General features: G+C 42.8%; 1 protein-coding gene and 2 non-coding genes across 3 annotated transcripts; 1 reads left to right on the top strand and 2 right to left on the bottom strand.

Annotated features, from left to right (window-relative positions):
- Positions 1–461: 461 nt before the first annotated feature.
- Positions 462–24,250, bottom strand: zgc:152891 (uncharacterized protein LOC767741 homolog). Its single transcript, XM_034177594.1, has 14 exons — positions 24,095–24,250; positions 23,575–23,836; positions 22,854–22,935; positions 19,034–19,123; positions 18,810–18,925; positions 16,744–16,913; positions 12,880–13,023; positions 12,333–12,536; positions 12,065–12,151; positions 11,821–11,990; positions 11,636–11,751; positions 11,452–11,552; positions 10,550–10,720; positions 462–666 (listed from the first exon to the last, which is right to left on the bottom strand). The coding sequence occupies exons 1-14, from the start codon at positions 24,248–24,250 to the stop codon at positions 487–489; spliced, it is 2,049 nt and encodes a 682-aa protein (XP_034033485.1). The 3' UTR covers positions 462–486.
- Positions 24,251–25,863: 1,613 nt separating this feature from the next.
- Positions 25,864–25,936, top strand: trnav-uac. Its single transcript has one exon. It is a non-coding gene; the product is annotated as a tRNA-Val (tRNA).
- A 496-nt stretch (positions 25,937–26,432) lies between these two features.
- trnaa-cgc lies at positions 26,433–26,504 on the bottom strand. The gene has a single exon. It is a non-coding gene; the product is annotated as a tRNA-Ala (tRNA).
- Between the last annotated feature and the right edge of the window lie 911 nt (positions 26,505–27,415).

Genomic DNA, 27,415 nt, shown 5'->3' with positions numbered 1-27,415 from the left:
TAGAGCCCTTTTTTTTTGGTTGAACACCTGCTAGTTCAACCAGAGGACATACAGTTCGGATCAGGACACTTGATAGTTCATCATAGTTCAAATAAGGACCTAAAAATTCTTCTACAATGGGAGGGGCCTTTTTGTGCTCCATACCATTCATTCATTTTCTATACCTGCTTATTCTATTGAAGGGTCACTGGGGGCTGGAGCCTATCCCAGCGATCACTGGGTGAGGGGCGGGTTCACCGTGGACAGGCTGCCGGTCTGTCACAGGGGTTCCACACTGATCTGGTTGAAACGCATCCAGATTCTGGTACTGCTGGTCCACAGTGTTCTACTTTAGACAGAGTTTGGTTCTAATTTTGGACCAGTGTTTGTTACAATGTTTGGTTTGTTAATTTTCAATGTTTATGATTTGAAGCCCAGCTTTGATCCAGCATTCCCTGATGGACCATTCCCATTGTTTGGGATTTTTTAAAGAAGTTGATGTCACTTTTAAATGGCCACACTGTTCTCGATGTGGGCGGGGCAAAGGTACGGGTACGACAGCACCCGGTGACGGTTGGACTCTGTGATGTCATCAGAAAGGGCCTCAAGTTCAGCCTGTACCTTTTCCACCAGCCTGTGGTGGGTGCTGTTTCTGAAAACAGCCTCACGGTAGTGACACAGAGGGACCTGTAGGTGGCAATAGAGAGGTTTGTAAAACACAAAGAACATCCACAACGTCAGTGCAAAGATAAAATCTGCAGCTAACCTCTGACCCCTGTGTGGTGGGCGGTTATAGCTGACTGGTTACTAGGTAACTAGGACAGGTTGTGTCCTCTGACTTCCCCTTTAGAAGAATGAGCTCACAGAAAACAGTCATAATATCAGCAACCACAAGAAACACTTTTACATTTGATAGTTTTTCAAATTTGACACGAGATGCAGTACAGAATCACACCCGGTTCCTCTTGGACATCCTGCAGTTTTTGGCCCAATTTGAACAACATCCACTTCTTGTGGTAAATCTGAATGGAAAATTAAAATTCCAGCTCTGTGAGTTTGTGAGCCTGGGTTCAGACTGATCCTGTAAAAAGAGGAGCAGCAATGGCTTGAGGTAGAAGTTGAAGGCTGATGACGGAGGATCTGTAATACCTTAAGATCTGCTAATGATCTTCAGTGGAGGCTACATGGACGAGGTGAGATAAATTAGGACAGTGGATTATGATTTCTTAATATTTAGCACCTTCAGCTCAACCACAGGAGGTGCAGAATACAAATCAAATTTATCCACTGAATTGGTCAAGTTAATTACAACAGCCACCGGTGCTGTTGTCCACCAGGGTCCTGGATGAAACTGGTGCACCATTGGGCAAAGAAGAAGAGGCAGAAAACATGTCCAGAAGTCGAGTGTGAGTGTGAAGTTGGAAATTGAAGGGATGATAATGAATGTCATCAGTGCATATGTCCCTCAGGTAGGTTGTGAGATGAAAGAGAAAGATTTCTGGAGTAAGTTACAGTTGTGCTCAAATGTTTACATACCCCGGCAGAAATGTTTCTGTTTTTTTGTTTGTTTGTTTGTTTTTGTTTGTTTTGCCCATTTTTCAGAGAATTTAATTAATTTAATTAGCTTATAATGCGCCAAATCACAGCAAAAGCTGTCTCAAGGCGCCTTACATAAAACAAGTCAACATAAAATTGAATAAATAATTAAAAATGAATAAAAAATTCAAATACATAAATAAAAACAGAAGTAAAAGAATAAAACAAAGAAAAATAAAAACTATCCATAAGAAAGAGAATAAAAATAGGTTTTGAGTCTTGACTTAAAAATGTCCACAGACTCAGACTGCCTCACGGTCGTAGGAAGACTGTTCCACAGGGTGGGTGCACGATACGAAAAGGCTCTTTGACCTGCTGACTTCTTCACCCTGGGAACACAGAGAAGTCCCGCATCCTGCGACCACAAAGCCCGGCACGTAGAGTTCCACCAGATCAGCCAGATAAGATGGCGCCAGTCCATGAACAATCTTATAAGTCAATAACAAAACCTTAAAATCTGCTCTCACAGAGAGAGGGAGCCAGTGCAAAGATGCCAAAATGGGTGTGATATGTTCAGACCTTCTGCTACATGTCAGAAGTCTGGCGGCAGCGTTCTGAACCAGCTGAAGACCCCTAATGCTGGACTGTGGTAACCCTGAAAATAAAACATTACAATAATCTAGTCTAGAAGAAACAAAAGCATGAATCAGGGTCTCAGCATCAGCCATGGACAGGATGGGGCGGATCCTCGCTATATTTCTCAGATGAAAAAAGCAGTCCTAGTAACATCCCTGACGTGGAGGTCAAAAGACGACGTGGGATCAAAAATTACCCCAAGGTTCCTCATTTTGTCCGTATGATGTATGACACAGGAACCCAAGCTGAGTGCCAGCTGGTCAAACTGATGCCAATGTCTCGCTGGACCAAGAACCATCATTTCAGTCTTAGCAAAGTTTAAAAGTAGGAAGTTACTAGACATCCAACTTCTCACTGATCGAAGACAGTCCTCCAGGGATTTTATGGGAGTGAGATTTCCCGCAGTTATCGGCATGTACAACTGAGTATCATCAGCATAACAATGAAAGGCAATCCCAAAACTCCGCAGTATACGCCCAAGGGGTGCCACATACAGGGAGAAAAGCAAGGGGCCTAAAACAGATCCCTGTGGAACCCCAAATCTCATGTCAGCAAGGTCAGAGGTAGTGCCATTATACAAGACACATTGAGAATGACTGGACAGATATGACGTCAACCAGGCAAGGGCACTTCCAGTAATCCCAAAAAAGTTCTCCAACCTATTGAGCAAAATATGATGATCCACGGTATCAAATGCAGCACTGAGATCTAACAACACCAAAACCGTAGTGGTGTCTGAGTCCATTGCTCGCAGAAGATCATTCACAACTTTAGTGAGCGCTGTCTCTGTGGAGTGATATTTCCTAAAAGCAGACTGCAGCGGCTCAAAAAGATCATTCTCAGTAAGGTGGTCTATGAGCTGCCGTGAAACCACCTTTTCTAAAATTTTGGAACAGAATGATAGATTTGATATCAGCCTGTAATTTTTCAATACACTAGGGTCAAGATTAGATTTCTTAAGTAATGGTTTAATCACTTCTTATTTAAAACATTTTGGAACAGATCCAGAGGTTAATGAGATTAATAATTTCCAGCACAGTCGGCCCAAGAGTGGGCCACAGGTCCTTAAACAGTTTTGTTGGTTGCAGAGTTGTAGTCTTACACACCTCTCTGCAGCTTCTCTCCCCCTGCCATCCCCTCATTACCCCATCCCCGTAGAGACGGTGCCTGCGCCCAGACCACCAACAACCAGTAAAAATCTATTTAAGCATAAAAATTCAAGAAGAAAAAATAATATAGCACCTTCAACTGCACCAGAGACTAAAACAGTTAAATGTGGTCTATTAAACATTAGGTCTCTCTCTTCTAAGTCCCTGTTAGTAAATGATATAATAATTGATCAACATATTGATTTATTCTGCCTTACAGAAACCTGGTTACAGCAGGATGAATATGTTAGTTTAAATGAGTCAACACCCCCGAGTCACACTAACTGCCAGAACGCTCGTAGCACGGGCCGAGGCGGAGGATTAGCAGCAATCTTCCACTCCAGCTTATTAATTAATCAAAAACCCAGACAGAGCTTTAATTCATTTGAAAGCTTGTCTCTTAGTCTTGTCCATCCAAATTGGAAGTCCCAAAAACCAGTTTTATTTGTTGTTATCTATCGTCCTCCTGGTCGTTACTGTGAGTTTCTCTGTGAATTTTCGGACCTTTTGTCTGACTTAGTGCCTAGCTCAGATAAGATAATTATAGTGGGCGATTTTAACATCCACACAGATGCTGAGAATGACAGCCTCAACACTGCATTTAATCTATTGTTAGACTCGACTGGCTTTGCTCAAAATGTAAATGAGTCCACCCACCACTTTAATCATACCTTAGATCTTGTTCTGACTTATGGTATGGAAATTGAAGACTTAACAGTATTCCCTGAAAACCCCCTTCTGTCTGATCATTTCTTAATAACATTTACATTTACTCTGATGGACTACCCAGTAGTGGGGAATACGTTTCATTACAGTAGAAGTCTTTCAGAAAGCGCTGTAACTAGGTTTAAGGATATGATTCCTTCTTTATGTTCTCCAATCCCATATACCAACACAGGGCAGAGTAGCTACCTAAACTCTGTGAGTGAGATAGATTATCTTGTCAATAGTTTTATATCCTCATTGAGATGCTGTAGCTCCTCTGAAAAAGAGAGCCTTAAATCAGAAGTGCCTGACTCCGTGGTATAACTCACAAACTCGCAGCTTAAAGCAGATAACCCATAAGTTGGAGAGGAAATGGCGTCTCACTAATTTAGAATATCTTCACTTAGCCTGGAAAAAGAGTCTGTTGCTCTATAAAAAAGCCCTCCGTAAAGCTAGGACATCTTACTACTCATCACTAATTGAAGAAAATAAGAACAACCCCAGGTTTCTTTTCAGCACTGTAGCCAGGCTGACAAAGAGTCAGAGCTCTATTGAGCCGAGTATTCCTTTAACTTTAACTAGTAATGACTTCATGACTTTCTTTGCTAATAAAATTTTAACTATTAGAGAACAAATTACTCATAACCATCCCAAAGACATATCGTTCTCTTTGGCTGCTTTCAGTGATGCAGGATTTGGTTAGACTCTTTCTCTCCGATTGTTCTGAGTTATTTTCATTAGTTACTTCCTCCAAACCATCAACATGTCTATTAGACCCCATTCCTACCAGGCTGCTCAAGGAAGCCCTACCATTAATTAATGCTTCGATCTTAAATATGATCAATCTGTCTTTATTAGTTGGCTATGTACCACAGGCTTTTAAGGTGGCAGTAATTAAACCATTACTTAAAAAGCCATCACTTGACCCAGCTATCTTAGCTAATTATAGGCCAATCTCCAACCTTCCTTTTCTCTCAAAAATTCTTGAAAGGGTAGTTATAAAACAGCTAACTGATCATCTGCAGAGGAATGGTCTATTTGAAGAGTTTCAGTCAGGGTTTAGAATTCATCATAGTACAGAAACAGCATTAGTGAAGGTTACAAATGATCTTCTTATGGCCTCAGACAGTGGACTCATCTCTGTGCTTGTTCTGTTAGACCTCAGTGCTGCTTTTGATACTGTTGACCATAAAATTTTATTACAGAGATTAGAGCATGCCATAGGTATTAAAGGCACTGCGCTGCGGTGGTTTGAATCATATTTATCTAATAGATTACAATTTGTTCATGTAAATGGGGAATCTTCTTCACAGACTAAAGTTAATTATGGAGTTCCACAAGGTTCTGTGCTAGGACCAATTTTATTCACTTTATACATGCTTCCCTTAGGCAGTATTATTAGACAGCATTGCTTAAATTTTCATTGTTACGCAGATGATACTCAGCTTTATCTATCCACGAAGCCAGAGGACACACACCAATTAGCTAAACTGCAGGATTGTCTTACAGACATAAAGACATGGATGACCTCTAATTTCCTGCTTTTAAACTCAGATAAAACTGAAGTTATTGTACTTGGCCCCACAAATTTTAGAAACATGGTGTCTAACCAGATCCTTACTCTGGATGGCATTACCCTGACCTCTAGTAATACTGTGAGAAATCTTGGAGTCATTTTTGATCAGGATATGTCATTCAATGTGCATATTAAACAAATATGTAGGACTGCTTTTTTGCATTTGCGCAATATCTCTAAAATTAGAAAGGTCTTGTCTCAGAGTGATGCTGAAAACTAATTCATGCATTTATTTCCTCTAGGCTGGACTATTGTAATTCATTATTATCAGGTTGTCCTAAAAGTTCCCTGAAAAGCCTTCAGTTAATTCAAAATGCTGCAGCTAGAGTACTGACAGGGACTAGAAGGAGAGAGCATATCTCACCCATATTGGCCTCTCTTCATTGGCTTCCTGTTAATTCTAGAATAGAATTTAAAATTCTTCTTCTTACTTATAAGGTTTTGAATAATCAGGTCCCATCTTATCTTAGGGACCTCATAGTACCATATCACCCCAATAGAGCGCTTCGCTCTCAGACTGCAGGCTTACTTGTAGTTCCTAGGGTTTGTAAGAGTAGAATGGGAGGCAGAGCCTTCAGCTTTCAGGCTCCTCTCCTGTGGAACCAGCTCCCAATTCGGATCAGGGAGACAGACACCCTCTCTACTTTTAAGATTAAGCTTAAAACTTTCCTTTTTGCTAAAGCTTATAGTTAGGGCTGGATCAGGTGACCCTGAACCATCCCTTAGTTATGCTGCTATAGACTTAGACTGCTGGGGGGTTCCCATGATGCACTGAGTGTTTCTTTCTCTTTTTGCTCTGTATGCACCACTCTGCATTTAATCATTAGTGATTGATCTCTGCTCCCCTCCACAGCATGCCTTTTTCCTGGTTCTCTCCCTCAGCCCCAACCAGTCCCAGCAGAAGACTGCCCCTCCCTGAGCCTGGTTCTGCTGGAGGTTTTTCCTGTTAAAAGGGAGTTTTTCCTTCCCACTGTAGCCAAGTGCTTGCTCACAGGGGGTCGTTTTGACAGTTGGGGTTTTTCTGTAATTATTGTATGGCTTTGCTTTGCAATATGAAGCGCCTTGGGGCAACTGTTTGTTGTGATTTGGCGCTATATAAATGAAATTGATTTGATTTGATTTGGTATGGGATCAAATAAACAGGTTGTGCTTTTTGTAGACGCCGCAAGTTTCGTCAGCACGCCCAATGAAATACTATTAAATTCTGTCAATCTAGGTAACACCTCAATGGTAGTGCCCACCTCCATAGCAGGTTATTAATGGCTGGGCCGAGGCATGCTGAGATATGCTCAGCCTAATATCTTCTATTTTCTTCTCAAAATAATCCAAGAAATCTTGTGCTGAAAAGGGAGAACAACTAACGGGTGGCTGCCCGTGAATAAGAAATGCTACCGTGCCAAACAAGAACTTTGAGTTATGTTTGTTTTTACTGATCAAATTAGAGTAATAGGTCTGCTTCGTAGCCAGTAGTGCATGCTTATAATCTAAAATAGCATCCCGCCACACAAGGTGGAACACCTCTAATTTGGAATAACGCCATTTCCGTTCCAAACCTCTAGCCTTCTGCCTGAGGTCACGCAAATAATCATTGAACCAAGGTGACTGTGCCTTAGGAGGGCGTGACCTTAAAAGAGGAGGCGCAATCTTATCAAGTGTAGTTTTAAGCGTTAAATTTACACTATCTGCGAGGCTGTCCACTGATTTAGCATTCTCCAGATTCAAAGCTAAAATATCAGGTAGTCTGTCCTCAAGTTCAGTCATAGTTGAGGGTTAATATGACGCTGCAGTAGCAGACAAGGTTGTTGTTCCACTAAACGTGGCAGCGTAAATGTAAACCTGATAAGTGAATGGTCAGAGACTATAGATGCGAGAGGCAAAATGTCAATATTTGTGACAGCAAACCCACGTGCAAGAACCAGATCCAGGGTATTTCCACTAATGTGTGTTGGGTCCTGAATGCATTGCTGGAATCCTAATGCATTCACAATTTGCATAAATGATTTACTAAGGGGATCAGAGGGCTTATTTATATGAATGTTAAAGTCACCAATAATCAAAATGTTATCTGCACTAGTTGACAAACTAGAGATGAACGCACCAAATTCATCTAAGAAGTCAGAATATGGGCCAGGGGGCCTATAAACAGTGACAAAATAAAATAGCTGAGCTCCAGTTTTATGACATATGACATATGACAGAATATGAATGATAACACAAAAAAATAAATAAAAAAAATGGTGGAGTCGAACGGAGAAGGATTTTCTTTCACCAAAACAGGCCAAATCTAGGCATTCATCTCAGATGGACCTTCTGGCCATTTGTAGCTGAACTTTCAGGTCTTCTTTTAAAGAAAATCCTCCTCTGTTCATCATGAAGTTGTGTAACTGGGGAAACAAAATGCAGAACAATTTCTCCAATCACAGCCACAGAAGCCTATAACATCTTCTGGGTTGTCTGGGTGTTTTGGTGGCTTTTCTCACTCTTCTTCAGTTTTTGAGAACTGTCTCCTCCACACAGATTTACCACAGAGTGTCAAACTGTTTGTATTTCTACATAACTGCTGTAAATAAAATCCAAGACATATTCAGTGGCAGCTTCACCATCAGAGAGCCTCGACCACAACAGACTGTTAAAGGGGGCAACACACGGCATGAAGAACAGGGGGATGGAACCTTTGGATCAGTTTCTGTTGTCATTATGATTTAAAAAGAGGAAACACAGCTGTCTGACAATAAATGGCTTCACACAAACACTAACCAAGAATGTAAAAAATGTTTTGTGTTATCATTCATATTCTCTGAAAAATAGCCAAAAAGCAAAAATTCTGACAGGGTATCGTGCACCCGCACTGTGGAACGGTCTTCCTGTGACCGTGAGGCAGTCGGAGTCCTTGGACATTTTTAAGTCAAGAGTTAAAACCCATTTTTATTCTCTTTCTTATGAATAGTTTTTATTTTTTATGTTTTATTCTTTTACTTCTGTTTTTAATTACGTATTTGAATTATTCACTAATATAATATAATTATATATCATATATATAATATAATTTAATATAATTATTATATTAAAAATGTATTCATTTTTAATTATTTATTTAATTTTGATATTGAGTTGTTCTGTGTGAGGCGCCTTGAGACGGCTTTGGCGCATTATAAGATGATTAAATTGAATTGAATTGGTATGGAAACCTATGAGCACAACTGTAGATGAGGTGGTGGAGAGTGAACCCAAGCATGAAAGAGTGATGATAGGAGCAGACTTCAGTGGGCATGTTGGTGAAGGGAACAGAGGTAATGAGGAAGTAATGGGTAGATATGGTATCAAGGACAGGAATGGGGAAGGACAGATGGTAGTTGATTTTGCAAATAGGATGGGAATGGCTGTGGTGAACACCTACTTTAAGAAAAGGGAGGAGCACAGGGTGACATATAAGAGTGGAGGAAGGTGCACACAGGTGGACTACATTCTTTATAGGAGATGCAAGCTAAAAGAAATCAGAGACTGTAAGGTGGTGGCAGGAGAGAGTGTCTTTAGACAGCATAGGATGGTTTGTTGGATGACTTTAGAGGTAAAGAAGAAGAAGAAGAAGAGAGTGAGAGCTCAAGAAAGGATCAGATGGTGGAAGCTGAAGGAGGAAGACTGTTGTGTGAAATTTAGCGAGCAGGTGAGAGAAGCACTGGTTGGAGGAGAAGCAATTTTGGACAACTGGAAAAGTACTGCAGATGTGGTGAGGGAGACAGACAGGAAGGTACTGGGTATGACATCTGGACAGTGGAAGGAAGACAAGGAGACTTGGTGGTGGAACGAAGCAGTCCAGGAAAGCATAAGGAGAAAGAGGTTGGCGAAAAAGATAGTCGGAGAGATGAAGAAAGTAGACAGAAGTACAAGGAGATGCGGTGTAAGGTGAAAAGAGAAGTGGCAAAAGTGAAGGAAAAGGCATATTGCGAACTGTACAAGAAGTTGAATAGTAAGGAAGGAGAAAAAGACTTGTACCGATTAGCCAGACAAAGGGACAGAGCTGGAAAGGATGTGCAGCAGGTTGGGGTGGTAAAAGATGAACATGGTAATTTGCTGACAAGTGAGGAGTGTGTGCTGAGAAGGTGGAGGGAATATATTGAGGAGCTGATGAATGAAGAAAATGAGTGAGAGAAAAGGCTGGATGATGTGGTGAGAGTAAATCAGGAAGTACAAGAGATTAGTAAGGAAGAAGTGAGGGCTGCTATGAAGAGGATGAACAGTGGAAAGGCAGTTGGTCCAGATGACACTCCAGTGGAAGCATGGAAATGTCTAGGAGAGATGGCAGTAGAGTTTCTAACCAGATTGTTTAATAAAATCTTGGAAAGTGAGAGGATGCCTGAGGAGTGGAGTCCTATTTTTAAGAACAAGGGTGATATGCAAAGTTGCAGTAACTACAGAGGCATAAAGTTGATCACAGCACAAAGTTGTGGGTAAGAGTAGTAGAAGGTAAGCTGAGAAAACAGGTGAAGATCTGTGAGTAAATGGTAAATGGACTGCATTTTATGTAGTGCTTTTCCATCTGCATCAGACACAAAGTACTTCACAATTATGCCTCACAATCTCCCATTCACAAAGACACACTTGCACACCGATGTCAGAGTGCTGTCATACAAGGTGCTTACTACACTTGGGGATTAAGGACCTTGCCCAAGGGCCCTTAGTAATTTTCCGATCACGCTGGGATTTGAACCGAGGATTCTCTGGTCTGAAGCCCAACACTTAAACACAAGACAATCACCTCCCCATGAGCAGCAACATGGTTTCATGCTGAGAACAAGCACTACAGATGCAATGTTTGCTTTGAGAATACTGATGGGGAAGTACAGAGAAGGTCAGAAGGAGTTACATTGTGTGTTTGTGGATTTAGAGAAAGCTTATGGCAGCATGTCAAGAGAAGAGTTGTGATATTGTATTGTAATAGACCGTGTGGACAGTGTGGGTGTGGCCTCACATAGTCAGTGGAGGGCTGGGACAGCAGACTCAATGTCATGAGGATGCGGCACGTCGACTTTACATCCGGCAGGAAAGACAAGATGTCGTCCTCTGTTAGAGAGCCTTTGGTCTGTGGAGGAGGACCCCACATGAAGGCGGGACAGTCTGGCATCCAAAGAGCGAAGTCCAGCTAAAGCAAAGACAGATGTTCACCTTGTTTAGGACACCGTTTCACCACCGCTCACAGTCATGTATTTAACAAAGTTTCTGTCATTGGAGCTGCTGCGTAAAAACAAATACTCAGAATGAACTCTGTGTTAAATGGATGTTAAATGCAACAAAGTGAGAGAAGCCACCAAGACAGCTGCAAAGGAGGTTCAAGCATCTGTTGCTGTGACTGGAGAGACTTCTGTCTGTAGCTTCATGTTGACGTGAAACAGACTGACTCTGGCTCGAATCTCCTCCATATTTTGTGGCAAACATGAGCCAAGATTTTCTTTTGAAGCTAAATAGTGTAGCAACAGACAAAACAAGTCCGAATACACCAAAAAATATGAAACAGTTCAGACTGTCGCACTCAAACTGCTAACTTTTCTTCCACAAAGGTTTTAGGGTTTATGTCCTTGTTTCCAGGAACTGGACGTGTTGTTGGTCTTTGTGATGTTTGGCGACGTTCTGAAGGAACATCATGAAGACTAACAAGACGTCCCATCTGGGTGGACTTCAAGATGTCTGCTGCGTAATGACGGCGAACCTTCATCAGGCTCATTTTTAAAATGAAACCAGTTACCGCATCGCTGGATCAAAAGGTCACATCTGGAACAGAAGACAAATAAACAAAGGTGTTCTGGGCTGCGGTGGAAGCAGAACCCTAATGACTCGCTGTCTTTGACCTTTGGACGGCGGTCGTCTCTTGCTGACCTGTGAGAAGTTGATGGCGGCGTGAAGAGCTGAACAGCTGAAGATGATCATGGTGACAAACTTCACGAGGTCTGCTTTGGTGAGAAGACACTGAGGGAAACCTGCAGGACAACAAGAGCATTACGCATCATCTTGTCATCATGGTAACATCCCACTCTGTGTGGCGTCCATGTTTCAGATGCACCTGAGCCGTGTGGGAATCCATGCGTGTTGATCTCTGTCATCCAGTTCTGAAGCTCAGAGTCGTGCTCCACATCCATGTCTCCATGGTAACACAAATTGACCCAGCTGTCCACAAACCTGCCACAAATACGCGGTTGGTGTACGACTTGACCCCTATTGGCTGCTGCTGTTGGGTCGTTTCTTTACCTGTGCAGCACGTCCCAGACCCTCAGCGCGTCTTCAGCATAGTAGCACTGCGACAGCTTGTCCACGCCACAGTCCACCAGGTCATCAGGCACACACAGGGACCGGTACCGGATCCTGGCTGCTGCTCTGGACAGCATCATGGGTAACGCCGTGAGTCCACAGCCCACCTCCTGCAGGAGACCAGAAGACGGTGACCGTCACCGGGTCGGCCTCTTTGTGGCGAGTCCCATCCAGCGCGACATACCTTATCAAAGACTCCACCGGCAGCCAGCAGAGACGTTCTGGCCTGAAAGTTGATCTGCAGTGACGTCTTCACGTGTGGCATCAGTAGCTGGCAGCAGCAGCCAATCAGAGAGGACAATACTGAGCACTCAGCGCCACCGTGACCAATGAGAGAGCTGCTTTTTAATGCAGTACGGCTCGCTAATGTCAAAATGTTGCAGCTAAACTCTCTTTGCCCATGTGGCTGTGGTGTTAACTGCGTCACATGGTGTCAGTGTGTGGTGGCGTACCTGGTGCAGGGGGTGGGGCTCTGGCAGCTGGCGCAGCGTGGCCACGCAGCACAGCTCCCCCAGCATGTGAGTCCGCAGGTAGTGCGACCCCAGCTGGTGGCACTGGAAGTCCGCGCACCGAACCAATATCTTAGCCAACAACCAATCACAACCAGGGTCAGAGGGCAGAAAGACCGGGTTCTGAGGGCCGGGTGTCTGCTGTAACTGAGGAGACGGAAAACCGGGAGAATCAGTTCTACGGGACAAGCAGCCAATAGGATCCTGTGCTTGACTGTCAGCTAATGACTCAGGAGTGCACGTGTCATAAAGGCCCTGAAAAATGACATCATAGAAGATGTTAGTTTTCATTCAGTGTTACTGAAGTCATGGAGCATGTGGGCATCCACTCACCAACATCAGGGACGGACGACGCCCCCTCCATTTAAACCTTTGTTCCTGTGGGTTTGACCTTTTAAATCTGGGCCTAAAGTTTCCATCCTCAGTAACTTCAAACTTTTTTAAAACAGTTTGAACCCGAATTACCTGCAAATGAGGAATATGAACCGACCTGAATAGCGATGGGCAGGAGCTCCCCCTGCTGGTTCTGATGGAAAAGGCACAGCGGCGCTGGCAGGTGTGTCTGTTTCCCGTTGGTCACGTTTGCTGGAACGCCGTCCAGAACCTCGTAATCCAGCAGGTACACGTTACCTTTCTGCCGCATCGTAAGAGGAAAGTGAGTCACATATCAAAATAAAAAAGACGGAGGAAGCAATCAGAGCGCCGCAGCTACACCAGCTGCTAGCTGATGCGTTCACTGCGCGTCGGTCATTTCAGACCGTCACCAAGTTTCACCCAGGGCTGTGAAAATTCCGCAGATCTGAGGAATTCCGCGGATTTCATCTTGGGGGGGTGTTAGTGTTGTACTCTGTAATTGTGATCGTCACTGAATTGTTAAAAGGCTTATCGCAAAGCGTTTCCTTTTTTTTACGACATCATGCAAGTTTTATAAGTCCGCTGACACTGATCTGTGTGTTACAGATACAAATCTGTGTCCTCAGATCCGCGGAACTTCGCGGAGGAAAAGTGCCACTCAAAGCGTAGCTGTTATGACAGTTGTCGTAAAGTGAGACTGGTTGGTTGCTGTGGCGACGCTGTGTGGCTCCTGTAAGACGCTTAAGCTAAATGTAGCATGTGGACATCGCAAACTTTTAGAGCTCTCAAGTTTTTAAAAGAAGAATTTTGTAGCATGTCTGTGTCACGGAGCGACGTCGCACAGAGAGAAGATGGCGAGAAAGACAGTTTGAAAGAGGTTGACAAGGACAAGAATCTGTGGAATCGTCACGGGCTTCATGAACACACCTGAAAGATAAACAGAAAAGTGAACTGTGATATCAGGAAACACGGTAAGAATTTTTTATCTCCTTGAAAAATAAACATTCTGCTGTTCAAACAGGATTTTAGACAAGATTATGTGACTTTGTTTTTTATTACTAATCTAGACTTTCTTTCATTGGAAAAAACCATTGTGGCGTTGATTTACATGAATTTACACAAGAATGTAAATGAGTATTTATTAATGTAGACTTTTTTCATGGGAAAAAAGACACTGTGGCTTTGAGTGGATTTACTGGAATTTACACAATATGTGACTTTTTTTACTATAAGGTATGTTATTGATATTTTACCATGATTTTCCAAATATTCTACAAGCTTTAGCTGTGTTTTTGAAATGCTTTAACAGTCTTTTCAGTCTTTATGAATTTCATGTAGTTTAATTGTTCAGAGTTAATGCATAATTTGGTTTACAATTAAAAGGAAAATCATTCCAGGTCCTACTTCCACGTCATAGTCTGTTATTTCAACATCATCAACAGGTCAAATAAAAGATTGAATAATTTAAATCTGCACTTATTTTGAGATTTGTTTTCTTCCAGGAGATGCTCAAAATGTATCATTAGATACAAAATAAATTTGGTTACTGGGTTCCTCGGATTTCACAGTTTTCATTTCACAGCCCTGGTTTCACCTCGTTTCTGCTTAAAACTGACTTTAAACACGTTGAACGTCTGATGCAGAGGGAAAAGCACCATTTGAATCAGTCCATTTACTTTATAATGATTTAAGAGTTTTATTTTGTCTTCTGATGGTTAATAATCACATGAATCCATTTGATCACTTTGGGTGTTGGGTGTGACCTTTCTGGAAGTCTTTTACTATTACCTCTACACTGTAAATACTAAATACTTGTGCACGTTACTGTCCTTATTGTCAAAATGTCTTGTCCTGTCATCACCGAGGGAAGGTGAGAAACGAAATTTCAATTCCTTGTATGTCTAGTACATGTGAAGAACTGACAATAAAGCCGACTTTGACTTTGATTTTGGGTGAAGAGAGTCAGACTCAGAGAGTCAGACTCAGACGAGCTGCTGTGGCCCCAAATGACCAGTGATGCGGTAACGTGTTACTCTACTCTGACCACTTTTTTTAGTAACGAGTAATCTAACGCGTTAATCTTCCCAAATCAGTAATCAGATTAAAGTTACTTCTCCAAGTCACTGTGCGTTACTATTATTTTTGCATTGTGGGTCGATAGCAGCATTAAATTTGGTCCGTGGGCAGGGGGTCGGGGTTCGACTGAACTGCCCACTTTCAGCGAGCTGTGAGCTTTTCATCCACAGTTTTCTGCAGCAGCTACGACTCGTCCTCACCTCTTAAAGCGTGGTGATCAGCACACCTGCACTGAGCTTTACAAAGACATTTTTATGCTTTTTTTCTCCTTTATTTAGAATTCTGAGCTGAGCCGCTCTGTATCTGCTCGTTAAAAACAACTGATCCTCCGCGACGCGTCAACAACTAACACTATTTTCCACTCAAATGCACCTAAACTCTCTTTCTGAGGACCACATGATGTGAAAATGCAATAAAACCTTCTTACCTGTAAATGTTTTCTGCATAAATAAATGTTATCCATTCTTTGTGCTCAAACGCCAAAGCAGGGGCAAATCCAGATGGAATGGGGGCGTGGGGCAAGGAGCCCCCCCCCCACAACAACCCTAGATTAAAGGTCCAGTTTTGAAGCCTTATTTTACTACAACTACTAAAACTACTTATAATAATAATAATAATAATAATAATAATAATAATAATTTCGACAAGTAAAATGTTTAGAGAGAATTTAATTGTTAGAAAAATGTTAGAAAGAATTTAATAGTTACATTTTTAAACAATGTAGGTTAGAAATTGCAAGTTTTACTGTTACAGTGCTGTCAACAGTTAAATATGAGGTCAAGAAAGAGGTCTTTATTTTACTTTTTATAAAACAAGTATTTATTTTAATTGAAGTCAAGAAAGGGTGACTATAAAGTGAGTTTTGGCAAAACAGGTATCATTGTCATGTTGAGGTGACAGAGGGTTGTTGTGGGCAGCTGGGGAAAGTAACTAAAAAGTAACTAGTAATCTAACTTAGTTACTTTTACAATTGAGTAATCAGTAAAGTAACTAAGTTACTTTTTCAAGGAGTAATCAGTAACTGGATTACTTTTTCAAAGTAACTGTGGCAATACTGCAAATGACACAGGCTCAGTGAAAACAGGTGGACTGATTTTTAGGGGGGACCGTTTGGTCTGCGACACCGGCGCTGCTCCCAGACTTGACTTGACTATTTAGAATATTGTTTGACTTTTAAAGCTGGTGTTTGTTTCTTTAATGTCACACCCACTTATCACCTGACTACCAATCAGGATCCAGGTCGGTTCTGTCTGAAGATGGATGGCCTGCGACTGATTCCAGCAGCTCTGGAATGACACGGTCTCGCCCACAGATCATTTTACCATTGTGCCATTAGCTTTTCCCTCCCCTACACCCTGTCGCCTAGCAACCTTGACAGCTGCACACAAGCTAGCGTAGTGAGCGTAACCTGGAGTTTAGTCATCATTTTTCATGCATTCATTCATTTTCTGACACTTATCCAGGGCTGGGTTGTGGTGGCAGTAGACCAAGCAGCTCATCCCACACTTCCCTATCCTCAGTCAAAAACATTTTTCAGTACTTATTTATACTTATTCAGAATTGTACATATGGAGCGTGAAATTGTCCTTTTCTTTTCTTTTTGTTTGTTGAATTAATTGTCCAACTATTTTGTCTTGGAGGGAAAAAAACTCCACAGGGACTGTGGGACGTGTTTGGACAGTGAAGGACACACCTGCTGTATGGCTTGTTTTTGAGACTAAAGAGGGCTGAATGCCTCACATGGGTTTTGAGGTCTCTGAACTGGGTCGCAAACCTAAACTGACCTCCAAGGAAGCAGGTCCCATGTTGGTGGGTTTTGGTCTAGAACCAGTTTCAGTGGAACCTGCTTTTCCATGAGGACGTGGCTTCAATTCAAAGGGGAGGGGAGGTTTGAAAAGGAAATTGTGTTTTTGTGTGTGCTCACCTCAAGCTCCTCCTCCAAACAGGTGTTTTCAGGCAGAAAAGGGCGGAGCATATTGGATGTGACAGACAGGTGTGGAGGAAGGAGGCGGGTCTGACGCAGCAGCGGGTTGCAGCCGTTCAGACACTGGTACCCAAAAAACCAGTCGTCCAACCAGTGGGCTCGAACAAACCCTGGATTAGAAATAAAATATTAAATATTTGTTTTGTTTTGTTTATTGTGTTTGAATTCATATAAAAGTAAAATGATGTGATTTTACTTGATAAATGATGTTCGGTGGTTGTGAAGAATTTTAAATAGATCTTTATTCATTTACCACATTTCACCTGGACAAGAGCACAAGGACACATCCACATTCCATCTGGCCAAGGACACATGCACGTTTCACCTGGCCAAGGACACAAGGACACGTCCACATTCCACCTGGCCAAGGACACGTCCACATTCCACCTGGCCAAGGACACATCCCCATTTCACCTGGCCAAGGACACATCCCCATTCCATCTGGCCAAGGGCACAAGGACACGCCCACATTCCACCTGGCCAAGGACACAAGGACACGTCCACATTTCACCTGACCAAGGACACATCCACATTCCACCTGGCCAAGGACACAAGGACACGTCCACATTTTACCTGGCCAATGATACCCCCGCACTCCACCTGGCCAAGGACACGTCCATATTTCACCTGGCCAAGGACACGTCCATATTTCACCTGGCCAAGGACACGACCACATTCCACCTGGCCAAGGACACGACCACATTTCACCTGGCCAAGGACACGTCCATATTTCACCTGGCCAAGGACACGTCCACATTTCACCTGGCCAAGGACACGTCCACATTTCACCTGGCCAAGGACACATCCCCATTCCATCTGGCCAAGGGCACAAGGACACGCCCACATTCCACCTGGCCAAGGACACAAGGATACATCCACATTCCACCTGGCCAAGGGCACATCCCCATTTCACCTGGCCAAGGACACATCCCCATTTCACCTGGCCAAGGGCACATCCCCATTCCACCTGGCCAAGGGCACAAGGACACGCCCACATTCCACCTGGCCAAGGACACAAGGACACGTCCACATTCCACCTGGCCAAGGACACAAGGACACGTCCACATTCCACCTGGCCAAGGACACGTCCACATTTCACCTGGCCAAGGACACGTCCACATTTCACCTGGCCAAGGACACAAGGACACGTCCACATTTCACCTGACCAAGGACACAAGGACACGCCCACATTTCACATGGCCAAGGACACATCCACATTCCACCTGGCCAAGGACACAAGGACACGTCCACATTTTACCTGGCCAATGATACCCCCGCATTCCACCTGGCCAATGATACCCCCGCACTCCACCTGGCCAAGGACACGTCCACATTTCACCTGACCAAGGACACAAGGACACGCCCACATTTCACATGGCCAAGGACACATCCACATTCCACCTGGCCAAGGACACAAGGACACGTCCACATTTTACCTGGCCAATGATACCCCCGCACTCCACCTGGCCAAGGACACGTCCATATTTCACCTGGCCAAGGACACGACCACATTCCACCTGGCCAAGGACACGTCCACATTTCACCTGGCCAAGGACACGTCCACATTTCACCTGGCCAAGGACACGTCCACATTTCACCTGGCCAATGATACCCCCGCACTCCACCTGGCCAATGATACCCCCGCACTCCACCTGGCCAAGGACACGTCCGCACTCCACCTGGCCAAGGACACGTCCGCACTCCACCTGGCCAAGGACACGTCCGCACTCCACCTGGCCAAGGACACGTCCGCACTCCACCTGGCCAAGGATACCCCCGCATTCCACCTGGCCAAGGACACGTCCACATTTCACCTGGCCAAGGACACGTCCACATTTCACTTGGCCAAGGACACAAGGACACGTCCGCATTTCACACAGGTAAAATGTGGGCTGTGTGACTCTGTCTTAATCCCATCTAATGAGATTCTGTGAATGGACCCCCTGCCCGGTTCCAACCCCAGACCCGGGTTGATCCCGTCATCGGTTCGTGGTCTCGTTTCCTACCAGCAGTGTCGTTCTGCTTCCCGTTGTGAGCAAAAAATGTTTCCAGTTGGGTGAAAGACGTCCAGGTGTCTGCTTGGCTGGAAAATCCTTTCAGATAGTGCAGATTAATTCCTGGACTGAAAACCAAGAAATAAGAACAGTCAGTTCTTCTTCTTCTGCAGTTTTTACAGTCTGATTAACATGAATTATAATAAAACAGAAATCACTGAAATGTGTGACGGCACCTCTTGTGGGTGAAGGTGAGATTGGGCCCGAGTTCCGCCAAACTTTGTACGTCCACGCACTGCGGAGCTCCTTCCACAAACTTACTCCATCTGCACACAGTGACACCTGCTGGTGACGTCTGCTATTGATCCCTCATCGGCTAAACTGAAGCTTACATGAACATGAACATAAATGAAGCCTCAGAGAGAAGATGTGAGCATGAACGCTGTTCTCGCTGATGTGAGGTCAGTCCATCCACCACACGGCGGCGCTATAGCCTCAGAAAGAGCTGTGTCTGTCCCTGCTAGCTAACATGATGCATCTGGGGGGGCTTTCAAGACATTAAATCTGAAATTCCTATTTTGATTAATCAATCTCAAATGAACCTTCATGTAAACAGTGTTTGATGTCGGTGGCACATTGGATTAGTGGTTAGCACTGTTACCTCACCGCACCTGTTCCTTTGCGTGTGCTGAGTTTGCATGGGTTTCCTCTGGGTGCCTCAGAAGCAGGGTTAGGGTTCCCTAACCCTCAGGGGCAATGATCAAAGTTTCCATTTTCTCTGCATTTAACTGGAGGAAATGATCATTTAACCATCACTCGATTTCAGTGCAGCAATCAGTTAAACAAGATAATTCATGAAACTCAGAAACCTTAAAAGAACAGTACGGCTGCTGGACGTCATGAGTATAGAGACGAAAAGAAATATTATAGTCAAGACTTACAATTTGTCAAAGTGGGAGTATATACAGAAGAAAGAGAACAGGACCCAAACAAAACCCTGAGGTACCCCAGAGGACAGACGTGATTCACACAAACAGTAAAGGTACAATGCGAACATTTTAAAACACACCCAGTAATAAATCCTTGAGCCTGGTGATCATGATACTGTGATCGCACCGTCTGCAGCCATCAAAACCCCACGTGTCAGCTGACAAAGGACACGCCCACATTTCCACCTGACAAAGGACACGCCCACATGTCCACCTGACAAAGGACACGCCCACATGTCCACCTGACAAAGGACACGCCCACATTTCCACCTGACAAAGGACACGCCCACATTTCCACCTGACAAAGGACACGCCCACATTTCCACCTGACAAAGGACATGCCCACAATTCCACCTGACAAAGGACACGCCCGCATTTCCACCTGACAAAGGACACCCAGATTTTAACTGACAAAGGACACGCTCACATTTCCACCTGACAAAGCACACGCCCACATTTCCACCTGACAAAGGACACCCAGATTTTAACTGACAAAGGACACGCTCACATTTCCACCTGACAAAGCACACGCCCACATTTCCACCTGACAAAGCACACGCCCACATTTCCACCTGACAAAGGACACCCAGATTTTAACTGACAAAGGACACGCTCACATTTCCACCTGACAAAGCACACGCCCACATTTCCACCTGACAAAGGACACCCAGATTTTAACTGACAAAGGACACGCTCACATTTCCACCTGACAAAGCACACGCCCACATTTCCACCTGACAAAGGACAAGCCCACATTTCCACCTGACAAACGACACGCCCACATTTCCCCCTGACAAATTTCCCCCGATGGCTGTGACCTTGTTCACAAAAAAGTGAAGTCTCTGGACTGGATTTTGGGGACACAAGTACACAAGGAATAACAGGAGACAATCAAACAAGACTTTGGGGGTTTTCTTTTTGAAGCTATAAGATTTGTGAAATAGACACTTCTGGAATCTTTTTATTATGTCATTTTGTGAAGTCATTAATTCTTGAAGATGCAGCCTGTGTACTTCAAGTTTGGTTGCTTTCCATAACCGTTCAGTCTTCCAGCAGTTTCTCCTAAAACTACTAATATTTTCATTTATCCACAGATGAGGATTTATACGTTGACAAAGCTTTGTTTCAAAGCAGCTGCTATGTCGAAAATAGATTCACACCGATTATCAAAGATCAGAACGTAAGAACATAACATCATTATGAGCAATATTTGAATCAAACAAAGCAAAAGGGTTCAGGAACAATAATTTATGTAAACAACATAATTTTATGAAAATATCATTTTGTGTAAACAAGGCAGGGGTGGTGGCCAAGTGGTTAATGCGCTTGGTTTCAGTTCGGAAGGTTCTGGGTTCAAATCCCACCCCTGCCACATTTCTCCATGTAATGTGGAGTTGCGTCAGGAAGGGCATCCGGCGTAAAACCTGTGCCAGTTCAACATGCAGATCCACCTTGGATTTGCTGTGGCAACCCCGAGTGCAAACAAGGGAGCAGCCGAAGGGACTTACTACTGTAAACAAGACAATTTTATGTAAAGACTTTATGTTAGTAAGGTTTTATGTAAACAACATAATTGTATGAAAATGAGATATTTATGTAAACAAGAATATTTTATGTAAACAGCTTATTTATGGGGGAAATGTAAAGAATTTTTTATGTAAAGAATATTTCTATGTAAACAAGATTTTAAAACAATAGTTTATGTAAACAACATAATTGTATGAAAGAGATAATATTTATGTAAACAAGAATATTTTATGTAAACAGCTTATTTATGGGGGAAATGCAAAGAATTTTTTATGTAAAGAATATTTCTATGTAAACAAGATTTTAAAACAATAGTTTATGTAAACAACATAATTGTATGAAAGAGATAATATTTATGTAAACAAGAATATTTTATGTAAACAGCTTATTTATGGGGGAAATGTAAAGAATTTTTTATGTAAAGAATATTTCTATGTAAACAAGATTTTAAAACAATAGTTTATGTAAACAACATAATTGTATGAAAGAGATAATATTTATGTAAACAAGAATATTTTATGTAAACAGCTTATTTATGGGGGAAATGCAAAGAATTTTTTATGTAAAGAATATTTCTATGTAAACAAGATTTTAAAACAATAATATTTTATGTAAACAACATAATTTAATTAAATAATTTAATTTAATTTTTCATGAAAACAAGATGACTGATACTTTATATAATCAAATTATTTTATGTAAAAATATGTAAAGATATTTTAAACTAACAAAACATTTTGTGCAATATAAATAATGTTTCATGAAAACAATATTTTATGTAATCAAATTATTTTATGCAAAAACTATATAAATATTTTATGTAAACAACATAATTTTATGAATGTTTTATTTAAACATTATTTTATGAAAACAAGATGACTGAAGAATTTTTATAGAATCAAATTATTTTATGTCAGAAATATATAAAGAATATTTTAAGTAAATAAAACATTTTATGTGAACATCATTTTATGAAAATGTTTTATGAAAACAAGAATATTTTATGTAATAAAATTATTTTATGTAAAAAATATCCAAAGAATATTTTGTGTAAACAAAAACATTTATGTAAGAAACAATTTGTAAACAATAATATTTTATGTGAAAAAAATGTCGGTACGGTAAGTCATATTTCACACAAATAATATATTACCAAAAAATGTTGATTGTGTGTTGCTGCTAGTTGTTGCATTTGCTGAATGACTGATTGATGATCAGCATAATCTGCTGATTAATGCTGTGATTAATTGTGTCTCCATGTTTACAAACACTGAGAAGACATGCTGCTGATATTTTTTCTGTTTCCGTCTGTCTGTGACGTTTTCAGCGATGCAGGACCTCGCATGTCGTGGACGACGAAAAGAGACATTTCCACATTTTGAATGACTTCATTTGCATAACCTGATTTTTTTTTTTTTAAATGATTTATTTTGCTAAAATCCATGTGAGATGTTTAAATTGTTCCTTGTGGAGACAAACGTTTTGCAGCGAGTCACGTGTCAGCGTGTGGATGTGAAGCAAACGAAGCAGCGTTCGTTACCTGATGAGCTTCTGTTGACGCTGAAGCTGTGAGACTCGATGCTGCTTCAGTTTGTCTTCGGTCTCATCCTGCAGCAAACACACTGTCACAGCAACAATCAGTCCCAAAAACCAGACCTGTTCATCCACCACACGTCCACTACCAGGAGACTAAAGCCCTGCACTCGTCTCCTCAGCCACAGGAACCTCAAGGTGGTCCCAGTCCAAGTTGCCCCATGTTGACCCCTGGGTCTCTGATGTGTCCAGCATTTCATGATCAAACATGGAGGTGCTGAAACTTCTTCTCTGAGCAACTTCAAATGCAACTGTTGGTGGAGGCTAGTGCCTGAGCTAGTGCACCGGCTAGTGCACCGCCTAGTGACTAACCTTGTGCACTGCCTAGTGACTAACCTAGTGCACCGCCTAGTGACTAACCTTGTGCACTGCCTAGTGACTAACCTAGTGCACTGCCTAGTGACTAGCCTAGTGCACCGCCTAGTGACTAACCTACTGCACCGCCTAGTGACTAGCCTAGTACCCAGCCTAGTACCCTGTCTAGCGCCTGTCCTAGTACCTGCCCTAATGCCCCAGTTATAGTGACTTGCCTAGTTTTCAACATGGAAATTTAAAATACATTTTAAAAATATGTATTTTGAATGTTCGGTACTGAAGAGATCCTCTGACGTTTGAAGCACGCAATGATGCAGAACAAGAAGTTCAGCTTGAGATTTGAGTTTTCTTACATTTCCCACTTCGCAGCTCTACATCGCCATCTGTTGACTGCAGCCATCTGTCACACAGGAACACCTCCACCTCTGGATCCACAGGCCACACCCCCTTCCCACGGGGTCGATCCTCCTCAACCTGTCCATCAGTCAACCTGCAGACCTCCACCCAGCGGCAATGCCAGTTCAGGTCAGGGAAACCAGCCTGAGCCTCCAACCTGAGTCGGATCAGAACCAGACGACCCAGAGCAGAGCGGGCCCGTACCCGGACCTGGCACGCCTGTCAGGACAAGAAAAGATCAAAGAAGAGTTTGTCTTTGGTTTCGAATTTTTCAGGGTCAGTACTCTTGAAAGAGGTAATCCGCTGCTCAGACGAATTCCCCGCGATACTGCGGGGCGGACAGAACCTCCCAACTGTTGCTAATGCTGTCATGGCGTTGGCGGTTCACAAAGTATCTCCAACAATAACCAAACTCAGAACTCGGTCAAACTGGGCTTTGAGGACAAAAACTGTGTGTTAGAAGAAACATGGACCCACCGATCCAGGTAGGAGGTACTGGTTGGCCTCAGTCACGCTGGTGGGCGGAGTCTCTGCCTGAGAGCCAATCAGACTCAGCCAAAGGCGGCTGTAGGTTCCACAGGTGGGGCCAGGTGAGGTGTGAACGGTCACTTCGAACACCTGACTGGAATCCATCACGTCGGATACAACTGGCAAGAAGAGAGAAACAGGACAGTGCCACATAGTGGACATCTGAGTGGAGTTTCTTTGATGTCTGAGTGGAAAAGTGGCACAAAAAGTGTTTGTGAACTCAGAGGTGGAACATTTGTTTGCAGTCTGAAGGTGATTTGCTTATTTCTGTTTGATTTGACTTGTAAATGAGTTTGTGTGGAAACACTGAGGTTATAAAAAAAAACCACCAAAATCAAACAAACTCTTTCAGCTTGTTTGTTTCCTTCTTCCTCCACACAGGAACTCTACAGTCACTCAACACAGAACATGTACTTTTTAAAATGATCGTGATGTTTCTTTGAGTTGGTGCAGCAGTGACGGTGCTGCATTCTCTCTGTGGTGACGAAAAAGGAGCTGAGCCAAAAGGTGAAGCTCTCGATCTACTGGTCAGTCTTCGTTCCTACTCTCACCTATGGTCATGAGGGTTGAGTCATGACGCATTGAACTAAATCGCAGGTCCAAGAGGCTGAAATGGGCTTCCTCAGGAGGGTGGCTGGTGTCTCCCTTAGAGATAGGGTGAGAAGTTCAGTCATCCGTGAGGAGCTCATAGTAGAGTCGCTGATCCGTCACCTTGAAAGGAGCCAGCTGAGGTGGTTCAGGCATCTGGTATGCCTCCTGGGCGCCTCCCTAGGGAGGTGTTCCAGACACGTCCGTCTGGGAGGAGACCCCGGGGAAGACCCAGGACTAGGTGGAGCGATTGTATCTCCACACTGGCCTGGGAACACCCCAGGATCCCCCAGTCAGAGGTGGTCAGTGTGGTCTGGTGTCGCCAACTGAACGGTCCCCCCTAAAAATCAGTCTGCCCTGTCTTCACTGCACATGCATCATCAGCTGCAGTTCACTGATTATCACCTTGTTTCTGCTTCAAACTGCCTCCAGTCATCATCTGTTTCAGGCACAGATATCTGAAGCTTTTCTACAACAATCATTTCCACATAAATTCAGCATCATTTCAGAATAAAAGGTGGAGTAAACGAACAGAGCGCCGCAGCCACACGAGCTTTAGAATGATTTAAAAGATTTTACTTTGTCATCTGATGGTTAATAATCACATTATTCCACTTGATCGCTTTGGGTGCAGAGACTCAGACTCAGAGAGTCAGACTCATGTGCTGCTGTGGTCCCAAATGACACATGCACAGTGAAGGCGGGCTGGACCCATTTTTAGGAGGGAAAGGGGAGTCCGGGTTCTCTGCTGTTATGAGTGAGAGAGTGAATTATGTTTCTTTTTACACTGAAACTGAAAACATCCATTAAATTAAAAGGATCCAAATTCAAATCAAACCATTAAAAAGATATAATATAATTTACAAAAACCATAACTTCATGTGTTAAATTTACATTTAAATTTTGAGAAATTCTATTTTAGACATTCTGCTGATTTTTTTTTTCTCACTGTAACTCGTAAATTAAAACTATATCTCTATTTTTATCTTCTCTCGTCACGTGCACACGGAGCAGAGGGCGGGCTTCGAACCCACGGCTTTGCGCAGTGTAATTAATGAAATAACATTGAAATTATGGACCATGAAGGCAAATATAGTGATCAAAACCACATCGCGGCGCTGTTTTCTGATGGTTCCATGGTGTAGTGGTTATCACATCTGCTTTACACGCAAAAGGTCCTGGGTTCAAACCCCAGTGGAACCATTGTTTTATTTTGTTCTGCCTCAATACTCACTCAGTTTTTTTTCTTATTATCAATAATTATTAACCGCAGTTTTCTGGCGGCAAACTGCGGTTACTGATATTGATATTCTTGGTGTTCATCATTATGAGTTTCAATAAAATAAATCTCACGAAAACAAAATATCTGTCCTACCTTCAAAATAAAAGTCCCGACGTTCTGCGCCAGGTGGTTTCGTTCGTACCCGGAGGCGCTTTTGTTGCTTTGAGGACCAGACGACCGACTCACTCTGTGACCCCGCCCCCTCTTTGATCATTGGATTAACACAAAGTACCTCACAAAGCTTTTCGAAAATAATTCAGATGTCCTTTATTTATTACAAAGGTAAGTTAACTTCCATGTTTCAGTTTTTTTTTTTTTTTATGTAACACACTGAGGTGAGATCAGGTCCGGATCTGATCCACAGACTGAGACCCGGAGTTGGTCCAGGATCAAGGATCATAAAGTCACAAAAAGACTTGGAGATGCCGGGGATTGAACCCGGGACCTCATACATGCGAAGCATGCGCTCTACCGCTGAGCTACATCCCCACCGCTCTCGAAATACTGATCACGGCCGCTGTTTAAAGGTTCGAACACTCGAAAGTGGAGCTGCAGAAAAAGGATTCAAATTTTCTCTGTTTTCCGTCAAATTGAATAAAAAGGATGAAAGATCCGCCTGAGATACAATCTGAAGTTTTAACATTTTTATTTGTTGGAGTTCACAATTTCTTACTCAAGAAATAATAAAACACATAAAAATCAAAAAGAGAGTGCAAAATCAAAAAGAGACACCAGAACAATCATGAAGCGTGATGTCATCAAATACACACATCAAAGGTAGAACTAGAAGTTATTGAACATATTGTCAAAGTTCAGTTTTGTCATTGTTGCAGAAACAAAGAAAGATCACAAAGTCTCCTTAAAAACAAATAAATGGTCCTGACAAGAAGTCAAAAAGACAAGTGTGTTGTCCCAATTCATGGTTTTGTTCATTCTGTCACAGAAGTGCAGCAGGATGAAGTCCGGATTGAAAAGACATTCCCAGTTCTGGTCTTTAGTGCGAGCAGTCCGGGGCTTGATCCCACCGCCATCCCGGCCACAAAGGACCCACGGTCACAGACGGAACCTGGACGGAGGCACCAGGAAGTCTCACAGTTTGTGGAGAAAAGCATTTGGCTGTTTCAGGTGGATTTGACCTCTTTCCTGATGGTAACAGCTGAAACAGGAGGTGAGCAGATTCAGTTCTCATGATCAACACTAATGTATGGTGGCCATCCAGGGTAGTAGGTGTCAACGTTTTAAATTGCTACAATCATATTGAAACCTACCACATTATTTGTCTGAGAAAAAAGATTCCAAAAAGGTGTGGAATCTTTAAAAGGTCAGTTTCAGTTTGTACCAGTGACGTGTGTTCGGTGAGTCTGTGCCTCATCTGTCATCATAGAAAGAAAAAATGTAAG

The sequence above is a fragment of the Thalassophryne amazonica genome, chromosome 9 (assembly GCF_902500255.1).
Source record: "Thalassophryne amazonica chromosome 9, fThaAma1.1, whole genome shotgun sequence".
Taxonomy (NCBI): Eukaryota; Metazoa; Chordata; class Actinopteri; order Batrachoidiformes; family Batrachoididae; genus Thalassophryne; species Thalassophryne amazonica.
Note: the sequence above shows the minus strand (reverse complement) of the source record. Positions and strands in the feature narration are given on the sequence as shown.

Coding starts and splice junctions, on each gene's coding strand:
- zgc:152891 (XM_034177594.1), bottom strand. CDS start 24,250: ATGGATTCCAGTCAGGTGTTCGAAGTGACCGTTCACACCTCACCTGGC. Junction 12,152..12,332: donor AGCCCCACCCCCTGCACCAG/GTACGCCACCAC, acceptor TGCTGCTGCCAG/CTACTGATGCCACACGTGAA. Junction 11,553..11,635: donor TGGATTCCCACACGGCTCAG/GTGCATCTGAAA, acceptor GTTGTCCTGCAG/GTTTCCCTCAGTGTCTTCTC.